Genomic DNA, 25031 nt, shown 5'->3' with positions numbered 1-25031 from the left:
ATTCATACCAAATGAAAATGTCGCAGAAGTAGTCTTTTTTTGACAGTTTCGTAAAAAAACTAACAGTCAACGCTAATTGCACAGTTTAGCCTTAGTTTTTTGACGGAACCGTAAAAAAAAGACTACTCCAACAAGAATTTTATTTGTTATGAACTTATTTTTCAAAAAATGAATATTTTGAACCAAATTCGTATTTTGATTATATATCTAGAACAAAGATTGACCTGACCTTACTCTTTCTTTTAATAAAAAATAAAACATCCCTTTCAACCCTATCAGCAATAAAAAGGAGTAGGAGTATTAAAAAAATTCAATAATATGTAGAAAATACCAATCCAGAAAAAATAATTATTGTAGGTGCACCGTGCACCGTGCACGTGCGCGAGCCTGGCGCCACTAGCAAGTTCAACTCCCAACGCTAAAAAAGCGTGCTTTCCGGCAGCCGGCAGAAACCTTAGAAATGGCGGCCGAGCTTCTCCCGACAGCATATTTTAATGAAACCCAGTTCAGGAATGGTCGGAACTGGCCGAATTATTGTCCGAAACCTCGCGCTTCTTCAAATTTCAGTTTAAAAGCTTCTCAAGAACCCCTCGACGATGACAAGAGCAAGTTCTACAAAGAACTCGGTTTGCTCATTCTCTCCTGTTATTATCATTATTTTGCTTCTTTTTCTGTTAATATTGTTCAAGAATTCTGAGTTTATGGGATTGTTTCAGACTTTCAGTCAATTGGATGATTGTTTATTAGTGTTGGAGCCTTGTATTTTTTTTTTAAAAAAAACTAGTTTTGGTTTCATTAATTTTCTGCACAGAAAGGGAAGGTATTTAGTCTTTAGATGCTACACTAACACGATTACACGAGGCGAGCGTATTTGTGTCTATGATAGGTTTGTGTTTGTGTAATTTATTGTAGATTTAGCTTCAAAAGAGGGGTTATTACTTTCTTCAAGCAACGGATGGAGCTAGTATTTGTGAGGTGCTTCATGTAATTGTGAGTGTGTGCATGGATGTGGTTTTTGGTAAAAAATTTAGCTTCAAATGAGATACTACTTGTGATTTTGAAAGATGAAATTGTGAATATTTTTAACTAGTGTACCAGATTTCATAATTGAAGCTCATATCATGATTGCTTCAACTCCATGTATGCTTATGATTCAGACTGGCCGTATTGGTTTTTTGTCGCACAGGAATGTTTTCTTTGAGAAAGAGAATAGAAGATTCTGTTCTTCGTGCAGAGATGCTGGCACCAACGGCATTGGAATTTGAAGAAGGGAAGCATGTTGACCAAGAAGGAGTTGTCCGCAACTATGACTTGTGGGACGACCTCACCAAATCAAACGAAGTCCTTGCCAAACTGGCTGACAGTGCCAAGGTGGTTGACACACTGAGGGATCTTACATATAAGGTAACTTGTGCTAATTTAAGTCTGATATTATATTGCTTCATTTATTTTCTTCGTTTTCTGTCTTGATTACACTGCTGAATCTCAATATGTCAAGTGTAAGTTGAAAAGATTTGAAGTTACTGTGTTTTGGAATTTAAGCTTACATGATACAGGCTGAGGAAGCTAAGCTTATCACCGAGCTTGCAGAGATGGATGCTATAACTTATGAGCTCTTCAAGCAGGCATATACTGCTTCTTTAGATGTAAACAAGTTTTTGGATAAGTATGAGATGTCGAAGCTTCTAAAGGAGCCATACGACATGGAGGGAGCGTGCATCATCATTGAGTCGAGATGGGGAGATACACTCTCTGAGGTTTGCAGCTTTTCTTTTCTCAACCCTTGCTGCTGGCAAGGTGACGTTAGAAATTGCTATGGACATGAAGTTAGCGAATTCGGGATTTTGGTTTCTTTCTATGGATTGGCTATCAGAATCTTGTTTTGCTACTGTACCTCATTTTCAAGTGATTTTTTTTATTGTAATGTTTATCCAGAGATGGGCGTTGCAACTCGCACAGATGTACATGAAATGGGCTGAAAGGCAGGGCTATGCTGGGAGGATAGTAGAGAGATATCATTCAAGCAATGGCGAACTGAAATGTGCTTCTATCGAACTAGAATTTAAATTCGCCTATGGATATCTATCAGGAGAAAGAGGCGTACACTCTCTGATAAGGTGTTCGGACAGTACTTCTGCTCTTCCTAAGGTAGGAAAATTGATTTACCAAAAGTGTGTTTTGTTAGTGTACATACGAAGGTCCTTATCCTATGACTTGCTGAGTGATAGAAACCCGTATAACATGTTTTCAAGCACACACACTCTCCTTTGCTTCACGTTGCATTCTCAGCGTGACTCGGTTTCTTTCCTTTTTAACTCACATAGCATGATTGAGATAATGTGAAGAACCTCTGATTCTTCCTTCGAACTTCTATTAGAAACCAAACGCTATGCTCTCTTCATATCCATTCACCTTTGAGCGAAGCTACATGAATGCTTTGAAATTCATTAGGCCTTCCCATAAAAGCAAATCTGTTCTGTGTTCGATTATGTGTCTCATAAGGTTCGTTCTACCTACTTCTCAGGCTAGCTTGGCCTCCGTTGATGTGATTCCCCTATTCATCAACTCATCTGCTGACCTGCCAATTGAGGACGAGGATATACAAGTTTCATACCCGTCCTACTGTGAGGGCAATCCACAAATGAGTAGGGTTTCTTCAGCTGTTCACATCCACCACATACCAACAGGTGTAGAAGTTCAGTCTACAGGTATGAGTATCATCAAACTTGATAACTGATGAATTCTTGAAATGGTATGAAATGATCAGATTGGTTCATCCACAGGTGAGAGGAGTCGCTTTGCCAACAAGATCAAAGCCCTCAACCGTTTGAAGGCTAAACTTCTCGTTCTTCTGAGGGACCATGGCGTGTCTGGTGTGGGGAGCATCAAGAGAGGCGCTGCAACGGACAGGTGGAGTCGAGAAACACGAAAATATGTCCTCCATCCAACGAAGATGGTGCACGATCTCAGGTCTGGTGCTCAGTTTCCCAATGTAAGCCCCGTTTTGAATGGCAATCTCGACCCTATCATTGCTGCTCACATCAGTTCCAGACAATCTAGTACTGCTGTGTAATTTTGTTAGTTAAATCGATAGCTTAAAACTAGAATATGGTGTCCAATATGTGATTATGAACTGCAGGGAATGCGACTCGCCTAATTTTAGACACGAGCTATACTAGGAAATGTACGAGGCTAGTATAGTAAATAGATCGTATCTACAGAGATTATAATACCAAGACCTAATACCATGACTAAATCTCGATCACTATCTAAATACCAAAGGGAGATGGGTTTTATGACGAAAATGTGAAAAAAAGCAAAAGAACAAAAAGATACTATCAAATTGGAGCGGGATATGATGATGACGACGACACCATGCCAATTCGTGGTTCACCAATCTCAGAGTAATGCTGATTAGGATCTGAAGAGTTACTAAGCTATTACTAAGATAAGATCATGCATTCTTTGAAATGCACATCATCTGTAAGTTGCATGCTAGGCCCAAAGTTCCCTATAATGTAAAAACACGAATCTTAAAAGCTCCTAAGATTTATATTTTCACACATAACTGTTAAACAAGGAAGTAAATCATACGCAATATCATAGAAGATTATGAAAATTGTTTTACTTGTAGAGTAGGCATTATTTTCGAGGCTTTATTCTTTCCATTGTAATCAATACTCCATCCCCAGCCTTGTAAGAAATACATCAATGAATACAAAACCTAGTTCTCTACAATCAATATTATTGAATTATATTGGGGAAAATGTATCAATTGTATTGAATGAATAATTACGTTTACAGTGATCACCCTTTATAGAGGGGATGAAGTAGTGAGCAAGAAATACACAATATACACAATATATATGAAAATAAATCCCACGATATCCTCCTAATTTGTTCGTATATTCTAACACTCCCCCTCAAGTTAAGTAACGAGATTTCTGAAACTTAACTTGCCCAAAGCTTCTGCAAAATTCTTGGATCCCATTGCCTTTGTCAGGATGTCTACCAGTTGATTTTCAGATCGAACAAATGGAAACTCAACAATTCCATCTTCAATTTTTTCCTTTATAAAGTGTCTATCGACTTCCACATGTTTTGTCCGGTCATGTTAGACAGGATTTTCAGAGATACTGATCGCGGCCTTATTATCACAAAATATCTGACAGGTTTTCTGCGATAAGAATCCCAATTCATTCATCAATCTTCGGAGCCATAATACCTCAATCAATCCATTCTTGATTCCTCTAAATTCTGCCTCTGCACTGGACAACGCTACTACCTTCTGCTTCTTGCTCTTCCATGTAACCAGATTGTCCCCAACGAAGGTAAAATATCCAGAAGTGGATTGTCTATCCACTGGGTTCTCAGCCCAATCAGCATCCGTGTAGCCATGAATCTCCAAATGGTCGTTTTTCTTGAACATTACACCATGATCAAACGTGCCTTTCAAGTATCGAACTATCCTTAAAGCTGCTTCAAGATGGTCACACTGTGGCCGATGCATGAATGACTTACCACACTGACAACTTATGCTATATCTGGTCTAGTGTGTGATAAGTAGATCAACTTCCCTACTAACCTTTGATACCTCTCTCGATCAGCTAGTTTGGCTCCTTCTGTAATCTGAAGACCATGATTTACTGTGATAGGAGTGTCTGCCGGTTTGCACTCCATCATTCCAATTTCTGCTAGGAGATCCAACGTGTATTTCTTCTGATTGATGAAAATTCCTTCTCTTGATCTTAGCACTTCAACTCCAAGGAAGTACTTTAGAGCTCCCAAATATTTCATCTCAAACTCCTTAGCTAGATTCCCTTTTAACTGTTTAATCTCATCTGCATCATCTCCTGTGATAATCATGTCGTCAACATAAATGATAAGACAAGTGATTTCTTCTTCTTCTTCTTCTTCTTCTTCTTCTTCTTCAGAAATAAGGTGTAGTCGGAATTGCTCTACTGATAGTCATTTTTCTTCATTACTTCGGTGAACCTCCCAAACCAAGCTCTTGGAGACTGTTTCAACCCCTATAGCGTTCTCTTCAACAGACAGACTTCCCCATCTGCAAATCCATCCTCATAGCCCGGAAGAGCCTCCATATATACCTTCCTTTTCAACTCACCATGCAAAAATGCGTTGGTTACATCAAACTGGTGTAGGGGCCAATCTTTATTGGCTGGCACGGATACTAGTACTCTGACAGTATTAATCTTGGCTACCGGAGAGAAGGTTTCTGGGTAGTCCACTCTATAGGTTTGAGTGTATCCCTTTGCAACAAGATGAGCTTTGTATCTTTCAATAGATCCATCAGGCTATCGCTTGATCGTGAAGACCCATCTGCATCTTACAGGTTTCTTCCCCTCTGGCAATAGACATTTGATAAGGACATCCTGAGAATGCAGGATGAGGAATCAACCGCAGGTGAGGTAGCACCCGCGACAGCCAAGAAGACATGGAAGCAGAGGCAATAGTATAAGAACACGACCAATGCGGAGGCAAGATCATTGAGGCCGAGGGATCGAATCAAACCACCGCAGAAGCTGGCAAATTACGTCGCCAAGTAGCGACGTAATTAAATAGGAGTTATTCATTTTTTCCTTTCGTCGTTTCCTTTCTTTTCTTTTCATATTTATTGAGTTATGGATTGTTAATTATTTTATTGTAATTGAGTCGGGCGTTTTATAAGCCCCGTTCGGGTTTTCTTCGTTGGTTCTTTCCCGAACGTATAAGTTAAGTCGAATCAACCCTAGGGTATTAGAATAAATAGGGCCATTCTTTCATTATTTGGAATTATCAATCAAATCATATTATTCTGGCCTAATTTTTGTGCAACAAGAAACGCTACCCTAATTGGCTGACGACGAGAATCTCTCTCGCGTACAGCTCTTCTCACCGGAAATCACCGCCGACCCAGACCTCCTGGGCGCCGGATAATTCTCGTACGTGTTTCGTGCAAGTGTATTAATCATCGTTAGGAGAATCGCTCTTAACAACTGGTGTCTTTCATTGCGTACTCACCCTGGATGGATCCGATGCTGTTTTACCCCCAACCGGCCTGTTGACCGGCGGCAACGCCTAAGAAATTGTGACGAGTCAACCTCTTCGCGATGCATCAGCCGCTCGCCGCGGAAACGGTGGACCCCGTCCCCCACCACGGGGCGACCCGCAACCCAGTACCCAGCGTATAGACGATTCAGGTACCACTGATCTGTTTTCTTTAGGGTTCGAGAAAATCATGGCGCACTTCGATAAACTGGAGTTCTGCTTGGAGGCCACTGATAGGAGGGTTGACGATTTGGAGGCTCCAATCATTCCTGATCCAGATCCACTTTACTTTTCTGACGATACAGATGTGATTCCACATCGTACTCATCGCGAGGTTATGGCTGCCGACGGGGATGTCCCCAGGTTTTTCAACCACAGCCTGCGTGCTCGTGGTGGGGACGTCCGCCGACGACGAGTGGTTTTTCACGATCAACCGCGACGGGAAGGGCGCCTAGCTTCCCAGCACCAGGGGCCTGCCCTTCATCGCACCCTTTCTACAGGAATTAGATCGTGGTTTTAATGGTTATCGCCAATCTACATCCTAGGACTCTCCCTTAAACCGCCCTAATCACAGCACGAGCAAAATGGAGAAGCCGCGGGATCTGGACATGAAAGCACCCCGTTTCGACAGCTCGGATGCTTCGAATTGGATTTCTCGAGTCGAATACTATTTCGACCATTTACAGATGGCGGATGAAGATCGCCTACACTACGTGGTAATGTTGTTTCAGCCGCCGGCAGCGGAATGGATTTTTAACTACAGAGCTAATAATCCTGTCGTAACATGGCTTGAGTTTCTGGAAGATGTCCGCCATAGGTTCGACCCTCAGAGCTTCCGTAATTGCGCAGGGCCCTTATCGAAGCTTGTGCAGACGGGCAGTGTGGCTGAGTATCATGATGCGTTTGACCGATACCTTAATAGGGTGCATGGAATTTCCGAGGAGACCCTAATTCTGATCTTCATCACGGGTCTCAAGGAGCCCATCCAAGAAAAAGTCGAGTTGCAGCAGCCAGCATCATTGGCTGAAGCGATGGCTTTAACATTGAGGCTTGGGTCGTCGCACGAGGAGTGCCACTCCCAGCAGTTCCGGGGTAAATGGGGCGGATGGGACTCCCGATTCACAGCTCCTAACAACAGTTCAGCTGCGGCCGCTCTATCCAGTCAGCAAGCAGCCGCACAGCCTAAGGAGACAGTCAAATCTGGATTTCGACCCATCCGGGTCTCGAACGCTGAAAAGGCTGAGCGTTCGCAGAAGGGATTATGCTACCATTGTCCGAAAAAATGGGTGCCAAGCCATGTGTGTAAAATGAAGATTCTATGTTATATAGGCGAGGACGATGCCACCGACAATCTGGATGGGGTCAGACACCGGCGACGACCCAGAGACAGTGATCACGACACATTTGTCACATCTCTACACGTTGACGGGGACCAGCAAGTCCCGCCCTTTCAACGTCATTGGCACAATCGGGACGACTACAGTCAGTATACTTATTGATACATGGAGCAATCATGATTTCCTCCATCCAAGAGTGGCGGAACAGTTGCAATTATCCTTGATCCCGATCCGACCATTTAGAGTCTATGTGGGCAACGGTGCGTCATTGATTTGTTCACATATAGCACGCAAGACCAAGCTCGCTATTCAGGGCGTCGACTTCATTCTGGACTTGCACATCATGGAAATTCATGGCCTAGATATTGTGCTCGGTATGGATTGGCTGGAATCGTTGGGAAAAATCTCGGCTGATTTTGTGAGGAAAACCTTGGAATTTTCCCAGAATGGAGTACCTGTGGCGCTACACGTAGTGCAACCTTCTCCATGCCTTATTTCCTTAAAGTCATTAGCAATGCTGGCTGCACATTCAACGACCAATGAGTTTTACGAGATAGTTCGGATAGATTCTGGTGCACAAGATTCACGCACAGCCAGCGCCGAAGACTTTCCCCAGGATACCCCGCCGGCGGTCTAGGCTGTGTTGAACAGGTTCCGTCCGGTCTTTGATGTACCGACAGGGATGCCTCCGCGGCGGGAGTTTGATCATCGGATCCACCTACTCCCCAACTCTAAACCAATCAATGTGCGGCCCTATAGATATCCTTATTTTCAAAAAAATGAGATCGAAAGGCAGGTGCGAGACATGCTCGCGCAAGGAATTATTCAACGGAGTCAGAGTCCTTTCTCCTCACCGGTCTTGTTAATTAGAAAGAAAGATGGCTCTTTCCGGTTTTGCATCGACTACAGGGCCTTGAACATGGCAATGGTGCCTGATAATTTTCCAATCCCGGCAGCAGACGAACTCTTCGACGAGCTGGGACGCGTGAAATTCTTCACCAAAATTGGATTTGAGGTCCGGTTACCATCAGATTCGCATGCACGATGCAGACGTGTTTAAGACGGCTTTCAGGACACATGACGACCATTTTGAGTTCTTAGTAATGCCGTTCGGCCTGACCAATGCCCCGTCGACGTTTCAAGCTGCCATGAACGGGATTTTTCAGCCGTTATTGAGGAAGGGTGTAATCGTCTTCTTCGACGAAATCCTTGTGTATAGCCCCACGTTGGACGACCACTGCTCTCACTTAGAACAGGTGCTGGAGTTGTTACAGACCCATCAATTCTTCGTCAAGCTTTCCAAGTGTTCGTTCTGCAGCACAACGGTGAAGTACTTGGGCCATTTGGTTTCGGATGGCAGCCTTAAAGCTGACCTTGCTAAGATCGAGGCTATGACGTCATGGCCAACGGCTAAGACCGTGAAACAACTGCGTGGGTTTTTGGGCTTAACAGGGAGGGTATTACCGACGCTTCATTGCAAATTACGCCATGATAGCAGCACCACTCACTGATCTGTTAAAAAAGGAGGCCTTTGTCTGGTCCGAAGCAGGGGACGTCGCGTTCACGGCTCTCAAAGAAGCCATGACAATCGCACTGGTTTTGAGTTTGCTGATGCGAAGCAATTGTCTTATACTTTTCCCCGTAGACTAAACATTTTTATGTTAATTGTAACTCATCAAGTCGTGCTTTGAGTGTAGTTTTGGGTGTTAAAAGTTGGAAGTTCGTCGGAAATGCACAGCTGAGAAGGCAGAAGAAACACCCGACCGGGTGAAATGGTTTGTGCGTGAGGAGTACAGAAAGAACACCCGACCGGGTGATTCCCACTTTCCAAAACACCCGGTCGGGTGAAATTGTCGCAAGGTCCAGAAGCTAAATGCTCGGTCGGGCGTTTCTACCTTTTGATTTCGGCCGGCCGGGCGTTCGGAGTTTCAAGCAGTTTTCAGCAGTTTCACTCGACGGTTGAGGCATAAAAACAAGGAAAAAAAGAATCAGAGGGGCTCCACACACGAGATGAGAGAGAAAAACAGAGAGAAAGGAGGAGAGGAAGAAGAGAAGGAAGGCATTCCGGCCATTATTCCGACCATCTATTCTCGAATCCTGACTCCACTCGACGAGAGCAACACACCTATGGTTTTGTTTCTACATTCTACCATGTGTATAGGCTAGACTCTCTTTGTTGTTCCAAGTTGTAATCTAGGCTTGTATATTTGTTTTAATACCTTGAATCGTACGTTTGATACCAACAATGTGTTTGATAATTAAAATGCTACGTTTTTGGCTAATGATGTAGTGTTGTTAAATCTTAACTATCGTCTCTTTAACATAGCTTAGGATTGATCGTTTGTTGGTATGCTATCGAATTAGAACTGTTCAGGGGATAAATTGATAGTGGATTAGGTAAGTAATTATAGTAGACGACGTTTGTTCCCGCGCATCCGCATGAATTAAATGTCGTTGAAAGTTGGTTCATGGAACAAGTGTTCAGCTGACTGTGAACTATACGTCGTAGACATGTTCAGTGCACGCGATTAGGTTGATAATTATAATCACGTCGTATGTTTCGTTGTAAATGGTGTAAAACAACGCAAGCTTAGAGAGCAACTTGGAGTGACTTGTCTTTCTCGTGTTAAAAATCTCATTTCAGTAGCTTAAGTTAGTTAACCATCTCAAAATCAAAACAAAATCTTTATATGCTTTGTGTAGTCATATTAAGTGTAAGCAATCTCGCCTCCCTGTGGATCGACACTTGAAATACTACTACGATACTGTATTCTTGCAGTAGTGTAGTATTATTAGAGTTAAAATAATTGAACTTGATAATTTTTATACTTTGATTAAGAACTCTAAAATATCGCATCAAGTTTTGGCGCCGTTGCCGGGGAGGCAATAGCTTGTTTATGCTTAATTGTTTTAGTTTTTATTTTATTTTGTTTGATTTTTCTTTTTGAGTTTTATAGGTACATTGTTCGTGTTCTACGGTGTGATAGCCATCTACCACGTCCGGACTTGAAGACGAAGGAGTGTATTATTTTAAGTAATATTTAGCTAACTCTTAGTTTAGTTTTTAGGTAGTTTAGTTTTTCACTTAAGCACACACTTTTTATAGTACTTACCCCGAAGTTGTCGAGAGGTCTCGCTTTCGGTAATTAGGAAATATATTGTGCTTGTGCTTGGTGTATTTTCTGTTGTGTAGGTAATAAAAAAATAAAAATAAAAAAAAATAAAAAGTGAATGCACACGCGATCACAGGGTACACCACCGTTTGGACTACTCTGTTATCAAAGAAGAAGAAGGGTCAGAGGTTCAGAGTTTGAGATTTTTTCGGACTATCCGAGTCCAATCAGAAGTAACTCACTCTTTGGGTTAAGTGCAGAAAGAGATCAAGAGTCGGATACTGAATCAATGGCAGAGAACAATGAGATTCCACCACCCAGGGGAAGGTTTGGCGACACTCTTAGGTCGGGAATTGAGTACCCGGGGGAGTTCGCTTATGCAAACGACAACGTCAACATTCCACCTCACTACATTAGTTTGGTGAATGGAGGAAATCTTTTCCATGGACGGGATGAGGAAGATCCGGTGAGCCACCTCAATGCCTTTTATGAGCTAACAAACTCGCATAGACCTCCAAACGTGGAGCATCATCGGATTAAGAGGGCCCTATTTCCGTTCTCGTTGAGGGAGAAAGCAAGAGCATGGTATGACTCTCTACCGGGCTACAACATAGCAACATTCCAAGAGTTGAAGACTTTGTTCCTCTTGGAATACAACTCTCCAATGAAGATTGAGAAGTTGAGAGAGGAGATCACTTCATTCCGACAGAAGTATGATGAGTCTTTTGCGGAAGCATGGAAGAGATTCACGGAGATGATAAGGAAATGCCCAAGTCATGGACTAGCTCCGGGGCATGACCTTTTAAAATTCTACAAAGGTCTCAACAATGAGGGCACGGGACTAGTCACTGCAGGCTCAAACGGGAACTTGGATGATTTGACGCATGATGAGGTGAGAGCCTTGTTCCAAAGGTTGGCCAACAATCAAAGGAATTGGCATAATCCAAGAAGAGCGACTGAGAAGGTAGGAGATACATTTGGTGCTACCAAAGATGCGGAAAGAGTGACAGCCATTGAGGCTCAATTGGCGGACATTAGTACCCAGATGTCTTCAATGACGAAAGCAGTGAAATCTCTTCAACTAACTCCTCAACCTCAAGCAGTGACCGTTATGAAGTGTGGGTTGTGTCAAGGTGGACATCATACTGATCAATGTCCAAGTCTTCAAGGGCCACCAGTGGAGGACGTGAACTACATTGGTAACCATCATCAAGGTTTCAACCAAAGCATTCAATACAACAATCAGCAGAATTGGAGGCCTCAACAAGCAACCTGGAATCAAGCTGGTCCTAGCAACACTTCGGGGACTCAATGGAGGAACAACACTCAACCTCCGGGTTATGAGAAGAAGCCATCAGTCGAGGATCAATTGTGACAGATTCTCTCGTTTATGACTAAGAGTCAAAGGGAGAATGAGAATTTCAAAGAGAAGACGGTGGAAAAGTTTGGTCAGATGGAAGCTACAATGAGGAACCTCGAGACTCAAATCGGGCAGCTAGCTACATCATCACATACAAGAATCCCGAATACCATCCCAAGCAATACGGTGCCCAATCCTAAGGGCTATGAGCAGTGCAAGACGGTTAAGCTAAGAAGTGGTCGCGAGTTAGGTTCGACACCATTAATTGATGGCCAAGGTACTTCCGGCATCTCACACGCGGGGGCGGATGAGATGTTAGGCTTGCATTCCTCGCACGCACGGGCGGACGAGGTATGTAAGGGAGGTCCCAAGTTGGTGCAGGGTGCCCAACATGGTCAAGTTCAGGCTGCATCTGGCAGCAAGAAGTATGGTGAAGAATCCGATTCGAGTGGAAAAATTCGAGTAGAGAAGGATATCCGCAAAAAGATCCCGCTAAGTCCGGCAATGGACCCGAAGTGTCCATTTAATTTTCCAGATTTTATCCCCCCGCCTCCTTTCTCAATCGAGAAGAAGAAGACAAAGAAAATAACTCAAGAGAAAGGACTCGATTGGATGATGAGTATCATTAGGAAAGTCAGAGTAGATGTGTCCTTAGTGGATTTGTTCCTACACTTTCCTAAATTCTCCAAGTTTTTTAAGGACCTTATCGCAAAAAAGGAGAAGATACAAGAGGATGGTGTGGTGAGATTGAGCACATTTTGCTCACAATTGGTGAAGGGGAAGATACCTGCGAAGAGACGAGACCCTGGGAGTTGTGTGATCCCATGTGAGATGGGAGATAAAAAGTTCCCAAAGTGCCTACTTGATCAAGGCTCGAGAATATCATTGATGGCTCTGAAGACGGCGAGGTCAATCGGTCTACAAGTGAGGATTGAGTCAATCGATATTGAGCTACAATTGGCGGATCACTCAATTGTGAAGCCACTAGGGATCATCATGGATGTCTTGGTGAAGGTGGACAAGTTTGTACTCCCGGTCGACTTTATTGTCCTAGAGATGGAAGAGGAAAAGGACATGCCTATCCTCTTTGGTAGGCCATTCTTAGCGATCGGGGATGTTGTGATTAAGACCAAGACAAACACGGTGGTGTTTCGAGTAGATGGTGAAGAGCTGGTGATCGAGCAAGAGAAGGCGGAGAAGCGCCTATGGGAGCTTGGATAGAGGTAGACAAGGATGAAGAAGGTCGAGCCAACGACTATAAACAAAGGCGCTGATTGGGAGGCAACCCAAGTTTTTATGTTTTTATTTTTGGTTTCATATGTTGGAGGTTTTGTTTGCTCAATTCTTTCCTCTAACATTTATTTTGAATTGAGTGTTTCTTTTTTGTAGTTTTTGTTCTTTTTGTAGGAGCATCATGGAGAGCGGATTGGAGCTTAGGAGGATGCACACCTGCAAAGGATTTTTACACCCACCCTCCTACCCGAATGCACTATGGATATCACGCCAAGTTTGGGGGAGTTTTCTTTCCCTTTACTTTATTTGTCTTCTTTGCATGCATTGAGGACAATGATGCATTCAAGTTTGGGGGGGGGGTTGTGAATGATTTGTGATGTATATTTTTGGGTGTATTGCATGATAAAGATGTTTTGAATCTATGTAGTTGACGGGTGCATGCTTTATCTTCGGCTTTCTGGTTAGGAAATCTTGCTTAATTTTACTTGAACTTTGAAGCTTAGGATGAATGGAATGAGTGCATGAATTTATTTGAAAGAGCATGTTGTGATTACAACCGATTTCTTGAGTTGAGGAGAGTATGAAAATCGCATGTCTTGTGGAAATTATTTTGGGTTGATTTGCTTTATCAAGTGAACTGCTTGCGTTCGTTTGTGTTAACGATTTGGGAGGATAAGGCACTAGGATGAACTCCATGGCCAAATGATCACATGCCTAGTCCATCTAATGATCCCCTAGAAGCCACTTTGAGCTTAATTCTCTATTGTTTGTGTAAACACTTAGCCTATCACTTAGCTACTTAAATAAGCCTCATTTTAGCCTCATCGAAAGACCTTGCTACTATTTGGGTGCTAAATACAAGTTGAGCTTTGTGGTTTGAGTTTGAGTGTGGGTGGTGAATTGTAAAGAGTAGTCATATCTAGACTTGATGTAATGTGAAAAGAATGAAGTTCTAAGGAAAAAAAAAGACGACCTCCAAATTTGCAAAAGTCGAGGTCTTTTCAAAAGAATGAAAAAAAACAATAATAAAGTGTGATGGAATAAAGATAGAGCTTCTATATTTGTTTGATGTAATCTTGTCTAGAATAGATCTCAAGTTTAGGGGAGTTCGAGTTTGGTCGTAATGTTTTCGTTGATTGATCTTTGGAAGGAAGTTTAGGAACGAAGAATTTGGCACTCAAATGTGTAGCCTTTGAGCTCACTATCCATATTTATCCTACCTCGTCCCTAGCCCCATTACAACCTTGAAATAAGACCTTGGACTTTATCGTTGATGCTTGTGGATGTTGTGTAAAGAACTTGGTAGAGTTAAAGAAATTCGATTTGAAATCTGTGAGTCTTTGTGGTTAGTAATGCTTGATGAGTCAATGATGACGGTTTGAGTTGTTTGATCGTATGCTTGGACTTACTTTGAAGTGCATCTTGACTTGAAGTTCTAAGGGGATGAGTGATTGTTCTTGAGAGTGGGAAATCTCGATTGGAAATGTTGGGGGTTTAGATTTTGTCACTCACGTCCCTACATGATTCTTTTTGATGAAAATCTCTTTGTGGGTTAGATTTGGTTGAGTTTATGTGCTTAAAATGTACCTTGCTCGGGGCGAGCAAGAGCTTAAGTTTGGGGGTATTTGATGCGAAGCAATTGTCTTATACTTTTCCCCGTAGACTAAACATTTTTATGTTAATTGTAACTCATCAAGTCGTGCTTTGAGTGTAGTTTTGGGTGTTAAAAGTTGGAAGTTCGTCGGAAATGCACAGCTGAGAAGGCAGAAGAAACACCCGACCGGGTGAATTTCCATGCTTGAAACACCCGGCCGGGTGAAATGGTTTGTGCGTGAGGAGTCCAGAAAGAACACCCGACCGGGTGATTCCCACTTTCCAAAACACCCGGTCGGGTGAAATTGTCGCAAGGTCCAGAAGCTAAACGCCCGGTCGGGCGTTTCTACCTTTTGATTTCGCCCGGCCGGGCGTTCGGAGTTTCAAGCAGTTTTCAGCAGTTTCACTCGTCGGTTGAGGCATAAAAACAAGGAAAAAAGGAATCAGAGGCGCTCCACACACGAGATGAGAGAGAAAAACAGAGAGAAAGGAGGAGAGGAAGAAGAGAAGGAAGGCATTCCGACCATTATTCCGACCATCTATTCCCGAATCTCGACTCCACTCGACGAGAGCAACACACCTATGGTTTTGTTTCTACATTCTACCATGTGTATAGGCTAGACTCTCTTTGTTGTTCCAAGTTGTAATCTAGGCTTGTATATTTGTTTTAACACCTTGAATCGTACGTTTGATACCAACAATGTGTTTGATAATTAAAATGCCACGTTTTTGGCTAATGATGTAGTGTTGTTAAATCTTAACTATCGTCTCTTTAACATAGCTTAGGATTGATCGTTTGTTGGTATGCTATCGAATTAGAACTGTTCAGGGGATAAATTGATAGTGGATTAGGTAAGTAATTATAGTAGACGACGTTTGTTCCCGCGCATCCGCAGGAATTAAATGTCGTTGAAAGTTGGTTCATGGAACAAGTGTTCAGCTGACTGTGAACTATACGTCGTAGACATGTTCAGTGCACGTGATTAGGTTGATAATTATAATCCCGTCGTATGTTTCGTTGTAAATGGTGTAAAACAACGCAAGCTTAGAGAGCAACTTGGAGTGACTTGTCTTTCTCGTGTTAAAAATCTCATTTCAGTAGCTTAAGTTAGTTAACCATCTCAAAATCAAAACAAAATCTTTATATGCTTTGTGTAGTCATATTAAGTGTAAGCAATCTCGCCTCCCTGTGGATCGACACTTGAAATACTACTACGATACTGTATTCTTGCAGTAGTGTAGTATTATTAGAGTTAAAATAATTGAACTTGATAATCTTTATACTTTGATTAAGAACTCTAAAATATCGCATCATTTTCCGGATTTTGAGAAGCAATTTTGCATAGAGACGGACGCTTCGGATGTAGAAATTGGAGCGGTGTTGATCCAAGATAAACATCCCATCGCTTACTTTAGTAAGAAGCTAGGCCCGCATCGCCGAGTCGCCTCGACGTATCATAAGGAGCTTTACGCCATAGTGGAGGCTATGCAGAAATGGCGGCAATATCTCCTCGGGCGGGAGTTTATCATACGCAGTGACCAAAATAGTTTAAAGGATCTCCTGCAACAGGTTGTGCAAACCCCGGATCAACATCTTTACATCAGAAAATTAATGGGGTATAAATTCTGTATCGAGTATAAGAAAGGGACCACCAACAAAGCGGCTGACGCCCTGTCGCGACGCGAGGAAGGCGTGGACCACACTACTGATCTGGGACCAAACGACTCCAGCCCGAGTTGTTACAGCGGTTGCGGGATGAGACCGCAGATCTGCCAGATCTGTGGGCGTTGGTCGCCCAGATCGCGGCGGGCACAGCTCCGCCACATCTATCTTTTGTCGACGGGCTGGTCTATTTCAATCGCCGGATCCTTCTCAGCCCCGATTCGAAGCTAAAGCGCTTGTTGTTAACTAAGCATCACTGCAAGCCGATTGCGGGACACCCATGGCATGATCGCACCTTTCGTCTGCTATCAGCCGGATTTTATTGGCCCCGGATGCGCAAGGATGTTAAAAAGTTTGTCGAATCCTGTGCAGTGTGTCAATCCACTAAATACTCAACACAAAAGCCTGCGGGTTTGTTACAGCCCCTACCCGTCCCGTCGCAAGTTTGGGAGGACGTGTCTATGGACTTTATTACAGGTCTTCCTCCGTCCAAAGGATACACCACGATTATGGTGGTAGTTGATTGCCTTTCCAAGTATGCGCATTTCACCCCGTTACCGGCGAAGTTCGACGCCTTACGGGTCGCCCATCTCTTCATCAATACGGTGGTCCGCCATCATGGATTCTCAAAGACCTTAGTCTCGGACAGGGATTCCGTATTCTTGAACGCTACTTGGGAGGAAATGCTACGTTTGAGCGGTACCAATCTGCATTTTTCAACAGCCTATCACCCGCAATCGGATGGCCAGACGGAGGTTTGGAATCGTGGCCTCGAACAGTACCTTCGGGCATTTACTGCGGATCGTCCGTCCAAGTGGGGTAATTTTCTTCTGTGGGCTGAACTCGCCCTCAACTGTTTCTACCACGAGGCTTTGGGCACTTCGCCATTCCGAGCATTATATGGGAGGGACCCCCCAATGCTGGTGGCGTCCCCACCATCGGCTGCCACCCCCCCTAAGGTGGCAGATTTGATACAGCAGAGAGGGAAGTTGCTTACGGAATTGCGTGCGAATCTTGTCCGTGCTCAACAACGGATGTGCGAGGCGGCGAACAAGCATAGGAGGCACGTGGAATTTGAGGTTGGGGACTTGGTGTGGCTGAAACTCCAGCCTTACCGCCAACACTCCGTGGCCAAGCCGCTTTCGGCCAAGTTAGCCAGACGTTTTTCACGTCAGTTTACTTCGTGAATTCGTGGCGGGTGATGAGGAATCGATTCCGTGCAGGGAGTTTCCAGAGGCATTCGTGGGGAGTAGGCCAGTGGTGACTCCTGTCGCCTTGGTGGGTTCACAGGTCCTATGGCACGATGGCAAACCGACGGAGCACGTGCTGGTGCGGTGGTCTGACGGGACAGACTCGCCGACGTGGGAGCCAGTCGATGTGATCAAACGGCGTTTCCCTAATCTCCCCCTTGAGGACAAGGAGGCTGCTAACCGAAGGGGGAGGAGTTGATAAGGACACCCCGAGAATGCAGGATGAGGAATCAACCGCAGGTGAGGTAGCACCCGCGACAGCCAAGAAGACAGGGAAGCAGAGGCAACAGAATAAGAACGTGACCAATGCGGAGGCAAGATCATTGAGGCCGATGGATCGAATAAAACTACCGCAGAAGCTGGCAAATTACGTCGCCAAGTAGCGACGTAATTAAATAGGAGTTATTCATTTTTTTCCTTTCGTTGTTTCCTTTCTTTCTTTCTTTTCATATTTGTTTAGTTATGGATTGTTAATTATTTTATTGAAATTGAGTCGGGCGTTTCATAAGCCCCGTTCGGGTTTTCTTCGTTGGTTCTTTCCCGAACGTATAGGTTAAGTCGAATCAACCCTAGGGTCTTAGAATAAATAGGGCTATTCTTTCATTATTTGGAATTATCAATCAAATCATATTATTCTGGCCTAATTTTTGTGCAACAAGAAACGCTACCCTAATTGGCTGACGACGAGAATCTCTCTCGCGTACAGCTCTTCTCACTGGAAATCGCTGCCGACCCAGACCTCCTGGGTGCCGGATAATTCCCGGACGTGTTTCGTGCAAGTGTATTAATCATTGTTAGGAGAATCGCTCTTAACAACATTTGACGCATGTGTGATTCCTTGCTAGAGCTTTCAGTTCTAGCATCATTGCCTCCTTCCAGTGTTTGATTTTTATGGCCTCCATCCATGTCTGTGGAATCACCTCCTCTTCGTATAATGCTTCCTCGAATACTCTTGCTATCTTTGTCAAATTAGCCTTTGCCACATTTCCAATTGCATATCGTGGTCGTCTGGTTTCTCTCTCTGGAGAATATCGCTTTGGTAGAACTCCCCGAGTACTCCTCGAAGGTAGGATGTATCGTCCAGTGTCTCCATCTATGACTTCATCAAATATGTCTATATTAGTAGTCACAGGAATCTCAGTAAGATCGTTTACCTCGGATACCGAAGAGGATGATGCTGGGTGGACACTTAATTCCACTGACTGAGTAGTGTTTGAGACACGCTCGGCGACAGATGTAGCTGGCTCGGGTGGCCCTTCAGTGAGAGTATGATTATGGGACACATGTAACCAACTTAGCATGTCATCATTATAAGATCATTTATTCCCCTCTCCCCCTGACTGGTAAGTTGGGTGTTATAGAAGAATTCAGTTTCGAGAAAGGTGTAGTTCATCGTGGTTATAACATGTCGGGTTTTGGATCATAACATCGATATCCCTTCTGATTGAACCCATACCCGATAAACACACATTTAACAACGCATGGGGACAGTTTCGATCACTCATGTTTTGGGACTTTCAGAGATACTAATCGCGGCCTTATTATCACAGAAAACCTGTCAGATATTCTGTGATAAGAAGGCCGCGATCAGTATCTCTGAAAATCCCGTCCAACATGACTGGAAAAAACATGTGGAAGTTGATAGACACTTTATAAAGGAAAAAAATTGAAGATGGAATTGTTGAGTTTCCATTCTCCAATTCTTCATTCTTTCATTTTTACAATACTGAGCGCATCCTCTGCGGTGGGTTCAGGTTTCTCCTTCAACATCTCTCTCCGAAGAGTATCGTATCTATCGTCCAATCCCCTTAAAAATTGGTACATGCGCTTTACCTCTGTTTCCTTTCTATATGTATTAACTACATCGTCCCAACATTTGTAAGGGCATGGTTTTCGGAAATCCATTGCCACCCACAAATTTTGGAGTTCACTCCAATATGCTTTAAGGGAATCGCCCCCTTGAGAGAGTCTATCGAGTCTGAGGTCGAGGTCGTAGACCTGAACTGGATCAGCTCGCACCCCTAATGTTGTAGCAAGGCTCCGCCACATCGCCTTTGCGGTCTGGTGTTGAGCGAATTGCACAACGAGCCGTGGTTCCATGTTTTGGATGAGCCACGAGAATACTGTGAAATCCGCCGTCTGCCATTCTTAGAATTTTGGATCGTCTAGTTTCGGGGGATCCTTCTCCCCCTCAAGGTGGCCGAGCTTCTCCCGACTGCCGATATTGACCCGCATCAGCTTCGACCAAACTGGGAAGTTTTTCCGTCTAGTTTGATTCCGATTGATATTGATTCGATTGGTTTTGTCATTGAAAACTGGTAATTTTTGGTAATGAATTTGGTCTTGGTTCTGTTTTCAGGTTGGGTAATTGATCGTCTCTGGTTTTGACGTTTGCCAGATTTTGGTCGAAGGTTTGGGAAAGGTATTGGAACGATGATGAGACTTTTCTGAGTTCCAACAATCGTTTTTTATTTTTGGATTTAGGATCAAACTCTTGCTCTGATACCATATTGAATTGTATTGGGGAAAATGTATCAATTGTATTGAATGAATACTTACGTTTACAGTTATCACCCTTTATAGAGGGGATGAAGTAGTGAGCAAGAAATACACAATATACACCTAAAAATATACACACTCTATATGGAAATAAATCCCATGATATCCTCCTAATTTGTTCGTATATTCTAACAAATATGGTATCATGAGCACGTTCGATTCTGATTCGAAATTTTTGAACTCAGATTGTAACATCATCATCGTTCAATACCTTTCTCAAACCTCAAGGCCAAAATCCGGCAACAACCAAATTCCCACCCTCCCAAATCTCAAACCTGAATCAAAAGCTAAAATCAAGTGAGCATTAAACACTTATCATACATGTCAAAACCATAGAGAATATCTCAATCTCAATCGGGTTTAAACTCGACAGAAAAAACTTCCCTGTGTGGTCACGGCTAATGCTCGTAGCCGTGGTTAGCTGGAAAAAGCTCGACCACCTCGAAGGAGAGGACGATCCCTTGAAGCACAATGATCCAATATTCAAGGAATGGCAAACCGCTGAAAAATTATATTCTTCTAAAAAAAATAGAAGATCTACCCATGTCCTCATTTTTACTCTTTGTGAGTCATTTCTTAGTTGAAGTTTCAAGCAATAGTTTTTTTAGCTGCAAAATATTCTTTCCATATAGTCTATCTGCTATAACAAATTGTATTCTGTCAATTATTTCAAACAAACCATTATCTATCTTAATACAATAACTACAACATGTTTTCATAATTTTCTACCTCTCGATCCATGTTAATTTAACAGAATTTACAATATGAATCTATGAGTCTCATATAGAATTTGAAGACGTCCTAATTTTCTTTCTTTGACGTGGTTGAGATAATGAGAGAGAAAAATGCTAGGCTATCCTTTAGGGGGTTTAAACAAAATGTGAACAAATCGGATGTTCTGAATGGCGTGAAACACTTTCAGATCAAATCAATTTGGCGGTTCTACCAATAATTGATCGGATACAATTAAGGTTTCGAAGATATTCGTATGTAGATTATGTAAAATTTCTTTGAACCCAGAAATTGATCATAAGAAGAGGCTGAAAATGAAGACTCGCGTTTCTTTGTTTCATAACTGATTTTAACAGTTTTTGGAGGGAATAGCCTCTTTGTAGGTCCTTGGATCTTCATCAATATTAAAACAATATTGATATTGAAAGTTAATTTCATTCCTTGATCCTTCTACCAAGTACAATTGGAAATCATCATCAAAAGACTTAGCTTTTCTTGCTCTACCACTCCTCCTAGCCTCAAGAGGTGTATTAGTCACTTTGTTGTCACATCATAGTTACTAGAGCTTGCAATCATACCTTTAGGTTTAGGTAAAGATGTGAATCTATTCTCACTGCCAAAATCAGCATCTCTTGACTCAATAATAGAGTGCACGGATACGTAGTCATTACATAGAACCTATAACAGACAGAATTCTCGGGATAGCCAAGAAATACACAATCTATACCTCTTTGACCTATGGTCTTTATTTTAGGGTCAGTTAGTCTTACCACAACCCGACAACCCCAAACTCCGAGATAACTCAGTTTTGGTGGTTTTTTATGCCAAAGTTCATAAGGGGTTATCTTGTTCATTTTATTAGGAACTCTGTTCAATAAGTAACAGGCTGTTATCATAGTCTCACCCCAAAATCCTTCACTTATGCCAGAATAGCACAACATTGAATTAATCATTTCTTTCAACGTTCTATTCTTTCTTTCCGCTACACCATTTTGTTGTGGTGTATATGGAGCAGTGGTCTGATGTACTATAACAGTAGATTCGAAATATACTGGATCATAATACTCACCTTCCCTATCAGTGCGAAGAACTTTAATCTTCACACCATGATGAAGCTCTACACTTTCTTTGAAGATTTTAAATTTATCAAGAGCTTCATCTTTTGAATGGCACAAATACACATTGCAATATCTAGTAGCATCAATAAAAGTAACTACATACTTTTTATTACCAAGTGATGGAGTCGAATGAAAGTCACACAAATCACTGTGTATAAGTTCTAATACCTTAGTATCTTTAATGATATGTTTATTGAAAGGTTGTCGAGTAATCTTAGTTAACATGCAAGTTTTACACCTTTCAACATTCAATTCAAAAGCTGGTATTAAACTCATTTTTGACATGTCTTTCAATCTCTTATAATGTACATGTCCTAATCTAGCATGCCACAATTCTGATTTACTAACATGATTACTAGAACTAGTAGAAGTCATGCAAACAGAACTATTAACAAAAGAAACATCTAGATTCAACCTAAACATGCCACATAGATAACCAAATCCAATAAAAGTACCATGTCTCGATAGAATGTATTTATCACTTTCTAACACTTGTTTATAACCACAGTTATTTAATACAATACCAGATACTAAGTTTTTACGAATTCCAGGTACATACACAACATTTTCTAAAACTAAAGAGTTTCCGGAAGTAAATACTAGGCTAACATTTCCTATTCCTTTGATTGGTTCAGTTGCAACGTTGCCCATCTTCAAAGAAGATCCATCTTCAATTGGTTTGAAATCTTTGAACCATTGACGATCCTTGCACACATGACACGTTGCACCCGAATCAACCCACCACGAGAGATCATCATCCTGCATATAAAGTGCTTCAGAAATTATTGATGCATAATAATTCTCAACAGAATGATCATTAGGTATAGAAAACGAACCTGGTTGTTTTCTCGGATCCTTGGATCCACTTATACCAGCCCTGTTCTTTCCCTTACTTCCACCGTTTCCAGACTTGCAATCCCTCTTGAAGTGCCCAAATTTACCGCACTTCCAGCACATCAGTTTAGGCTTCTTATCCCCAGCCTTATTGTTGTATCCTTGAAACTTTCGTTTCCCTTTAAATAATCATTTCTCTTTTCCAGCCTTGGAAGATTCACCCTCTTTCACCATGTTCACAGAAGAACCAACCATTGTTTTTCCACTACCGACATAGCTCTTTTCCATATCACGTATGGACTGTTCGATTTGGAAGTCACTTCCAAGTTAGACCAGATTCAACTCCTCCTTCTTATGTTTCAAATTATTTTTAAAATCCTTCCAGGAAGGTGGCAGTTTATCGATAATGCTAGAAACAGAAATAGATTCATCCATTTTCATATCATATTGGGAAAACTGTCCCAATATCCTCAACAATTCGTTGTATTGTTCCATGACAGGCCTCGAATCCACCATTTTATAGTTAATAAAATTCTCAACAAGAAATTTCTTGCTAGAGGCATCTTCTGCCACATATTTGGCTTCGAGGGAATCCCACAACTCTTTAGCAGGCTCTACATTTTGATACACATCAAAAGGGAATCAGACATACCGTTTAAAATGTGACCACGACATATGTAGTCATCGTTCTCCCATTTCATCCGCCTTCTCGTCTGTTCCAGAGTTTCATTATCAACAGCCTCGGGCATGGGAGTACTCAGAACGTACACGACCTTCAGACCCGTTAACATGAAATGCATCTTCTTCTGCCAGTGTCTGAAATCCTGGCCAGCAAACTTGTCCAACTTAGCAAAACCTTTCGTTGCTTCCTTCGCCGTTTCCTTGTTCGACATTTTCAGAAATTGATTTGATCTTTTTAGGGAGTTTAAACAAAACGTGAACAAATCGGATGTCCTGAAAGGCGTGAAACACTTTCAGATCAAATCAATTTGGCGGTTCTACCAATATTTGATCGGATACAATTCAGGTTTCGAAGATATTCGTATGTAGATTTTGTAAAATTTCTTTGAGACCCATAAATTGATCATAAGAAGAGGCTGAAAACGAAGAGTCGCGTCTCTTCATTTCATAACTGTTTTTAACAGTTTTTTGCGGGAATAGAAAATTGCAAAATAGTCCTTCAACTTTCGGAAATTACGTTTCCGGATGAATTTTCTGTACAACAACTTTAATGGAAATAAAAAATTTCCAAGCTCGACCCCAGTCAGGGGCTCTGCCCCTTAGACCCCGCTACTTGGGGGTGCTGCCCCCGAACCCCCGTCTAATCATAAGGAATTCAAATAAGTGTACACTCCGCACTTCCAACTTATTGATGTCTCATTATGATCACATTGATCAATCAAGTTAATCCAATTACACTAAAATATCCAACACTATCTGGACGATGGTCCTATTAATATATTTCATAAAAAGGAAACAACATCATATCTTTCCTTGTTTAACAATAATTGCGGTTTTGCCAATATTTGCAGGTTGCTTAATTTTTTTTCTTCCACATAGGGGAAATAGAGTAATCCGGTGGTATACTATATGTATATGCATCTTAGAGCACTTTTTTCTGTCTTACTTTATTCTTCTCCACTTATCTTACAAAACAGGTATTGTACTACGTAAAGTCTCGTACTGAAATTTAATTTCATACCCTCCATCCCATAAAAATATGCACACTTTCCATTTTCGTATGTCCTACAGAAATATGGACATTTCCATTTATAGAAAGTTATCCCAATTTATTACTCTCATACATCAAGTTATACAATTTATACCATAATCAAACACTAATAATAAGAGGGTCCCACTATCCACTAACTCTACTTTAACTACCCTTCCCCTTATCTTTCTTACTTTAACAATTTTATCTTAATTCACGTACCATATCATATGCTTATAATATTTATGAGACGAAGGGAGTATATATTTAGTGGAGCCAAAAGATTATCAGTCAACCAACACTTGTTAAAGCAAGCTAGTCAGAGCCTTGGATATATGGTTGGATATATCTGAAGAGATATATTAATGTAGAGGAAAGCTAATGTATATAAGAAAGGTGTAGAGCACAATCACCAATACAACTCCTCTAATATCAAGGGGCACATGTAGGGTGAGCGACGCAGAGAATTCTATGAGCTGA

General features: G+C 42.0%; 2 protein-coding genes and 1 non-coding gene across 3 annotated transcripts; 2 read left to right on the top strand and 1 right to left on the bottom strand.

The window, feature by feature from the left end:
* The first annotated feature begins 329 nt into the window (after positions 1–329).
* Positions 330–3166, top strand: LOC121801583 (peptide chain release factor PrfB3, chloroplastic-like). Its single transcript, XM_042201103.1, has 6 exons — positions 330–626; positions 1187–1404; positions 1557–1757; positions 1936–2148; positions 2525–2708; positions 2784–3166. Exons 1-6 carry the CDS (start codon positions 461–463, stop codon positions 3071–3073), a joined length of 1272 nt encoding a protein of 423 aa, XP_042057037.1. The 5' UTR covers positions 330–460; the 3' UTR covers positions 3074–3166.
* A 7621-nt stretch (positions 3167–10787) lies between these two features.
* On the top strand, positions 10788–13079 carry LOC121800704. The gene is made up of 3 exons (XM_042200219.1): positions 10788–11765; positions 11877–12080; positions 12264–13079. Exons 1-3 carry the CDS (start codon positions 10788–10790, stop codon positions 13077–13079), a joined length of 1998 nt encoding a protein of 665 aa, XP_042056153.1.
* Positions 11175–11281, bottom strand: LOC121801716. The gene has a single exon (XR_006050652.1). It is a non-coding gene; the product is annotated as a small nucleolar RNA R71 (small nucleolar RNA).
* Positions 13080–25031: the final 11952 nt, after the last annotated feature.

Source organism: Salvia splendens, chromosome 4 (assembly GCF_004379255.2).
Source record: "Salvia splendens isolate huo1 chromosome 4, SspV2, whole genome shotgun sequence".
NCBI classification, from domain to species: domain Eukaryota; kingdom Viridiplantae; phylum Streptophyta; class Magnoliopsida; order Lamiales; family Lamiaceae; genus Salvia; species Salvia splendens.
Note: the sequence above shows the minus strand (reverse complement) of the source record. Positions and strands in the feature narration are given on the sequence as shown.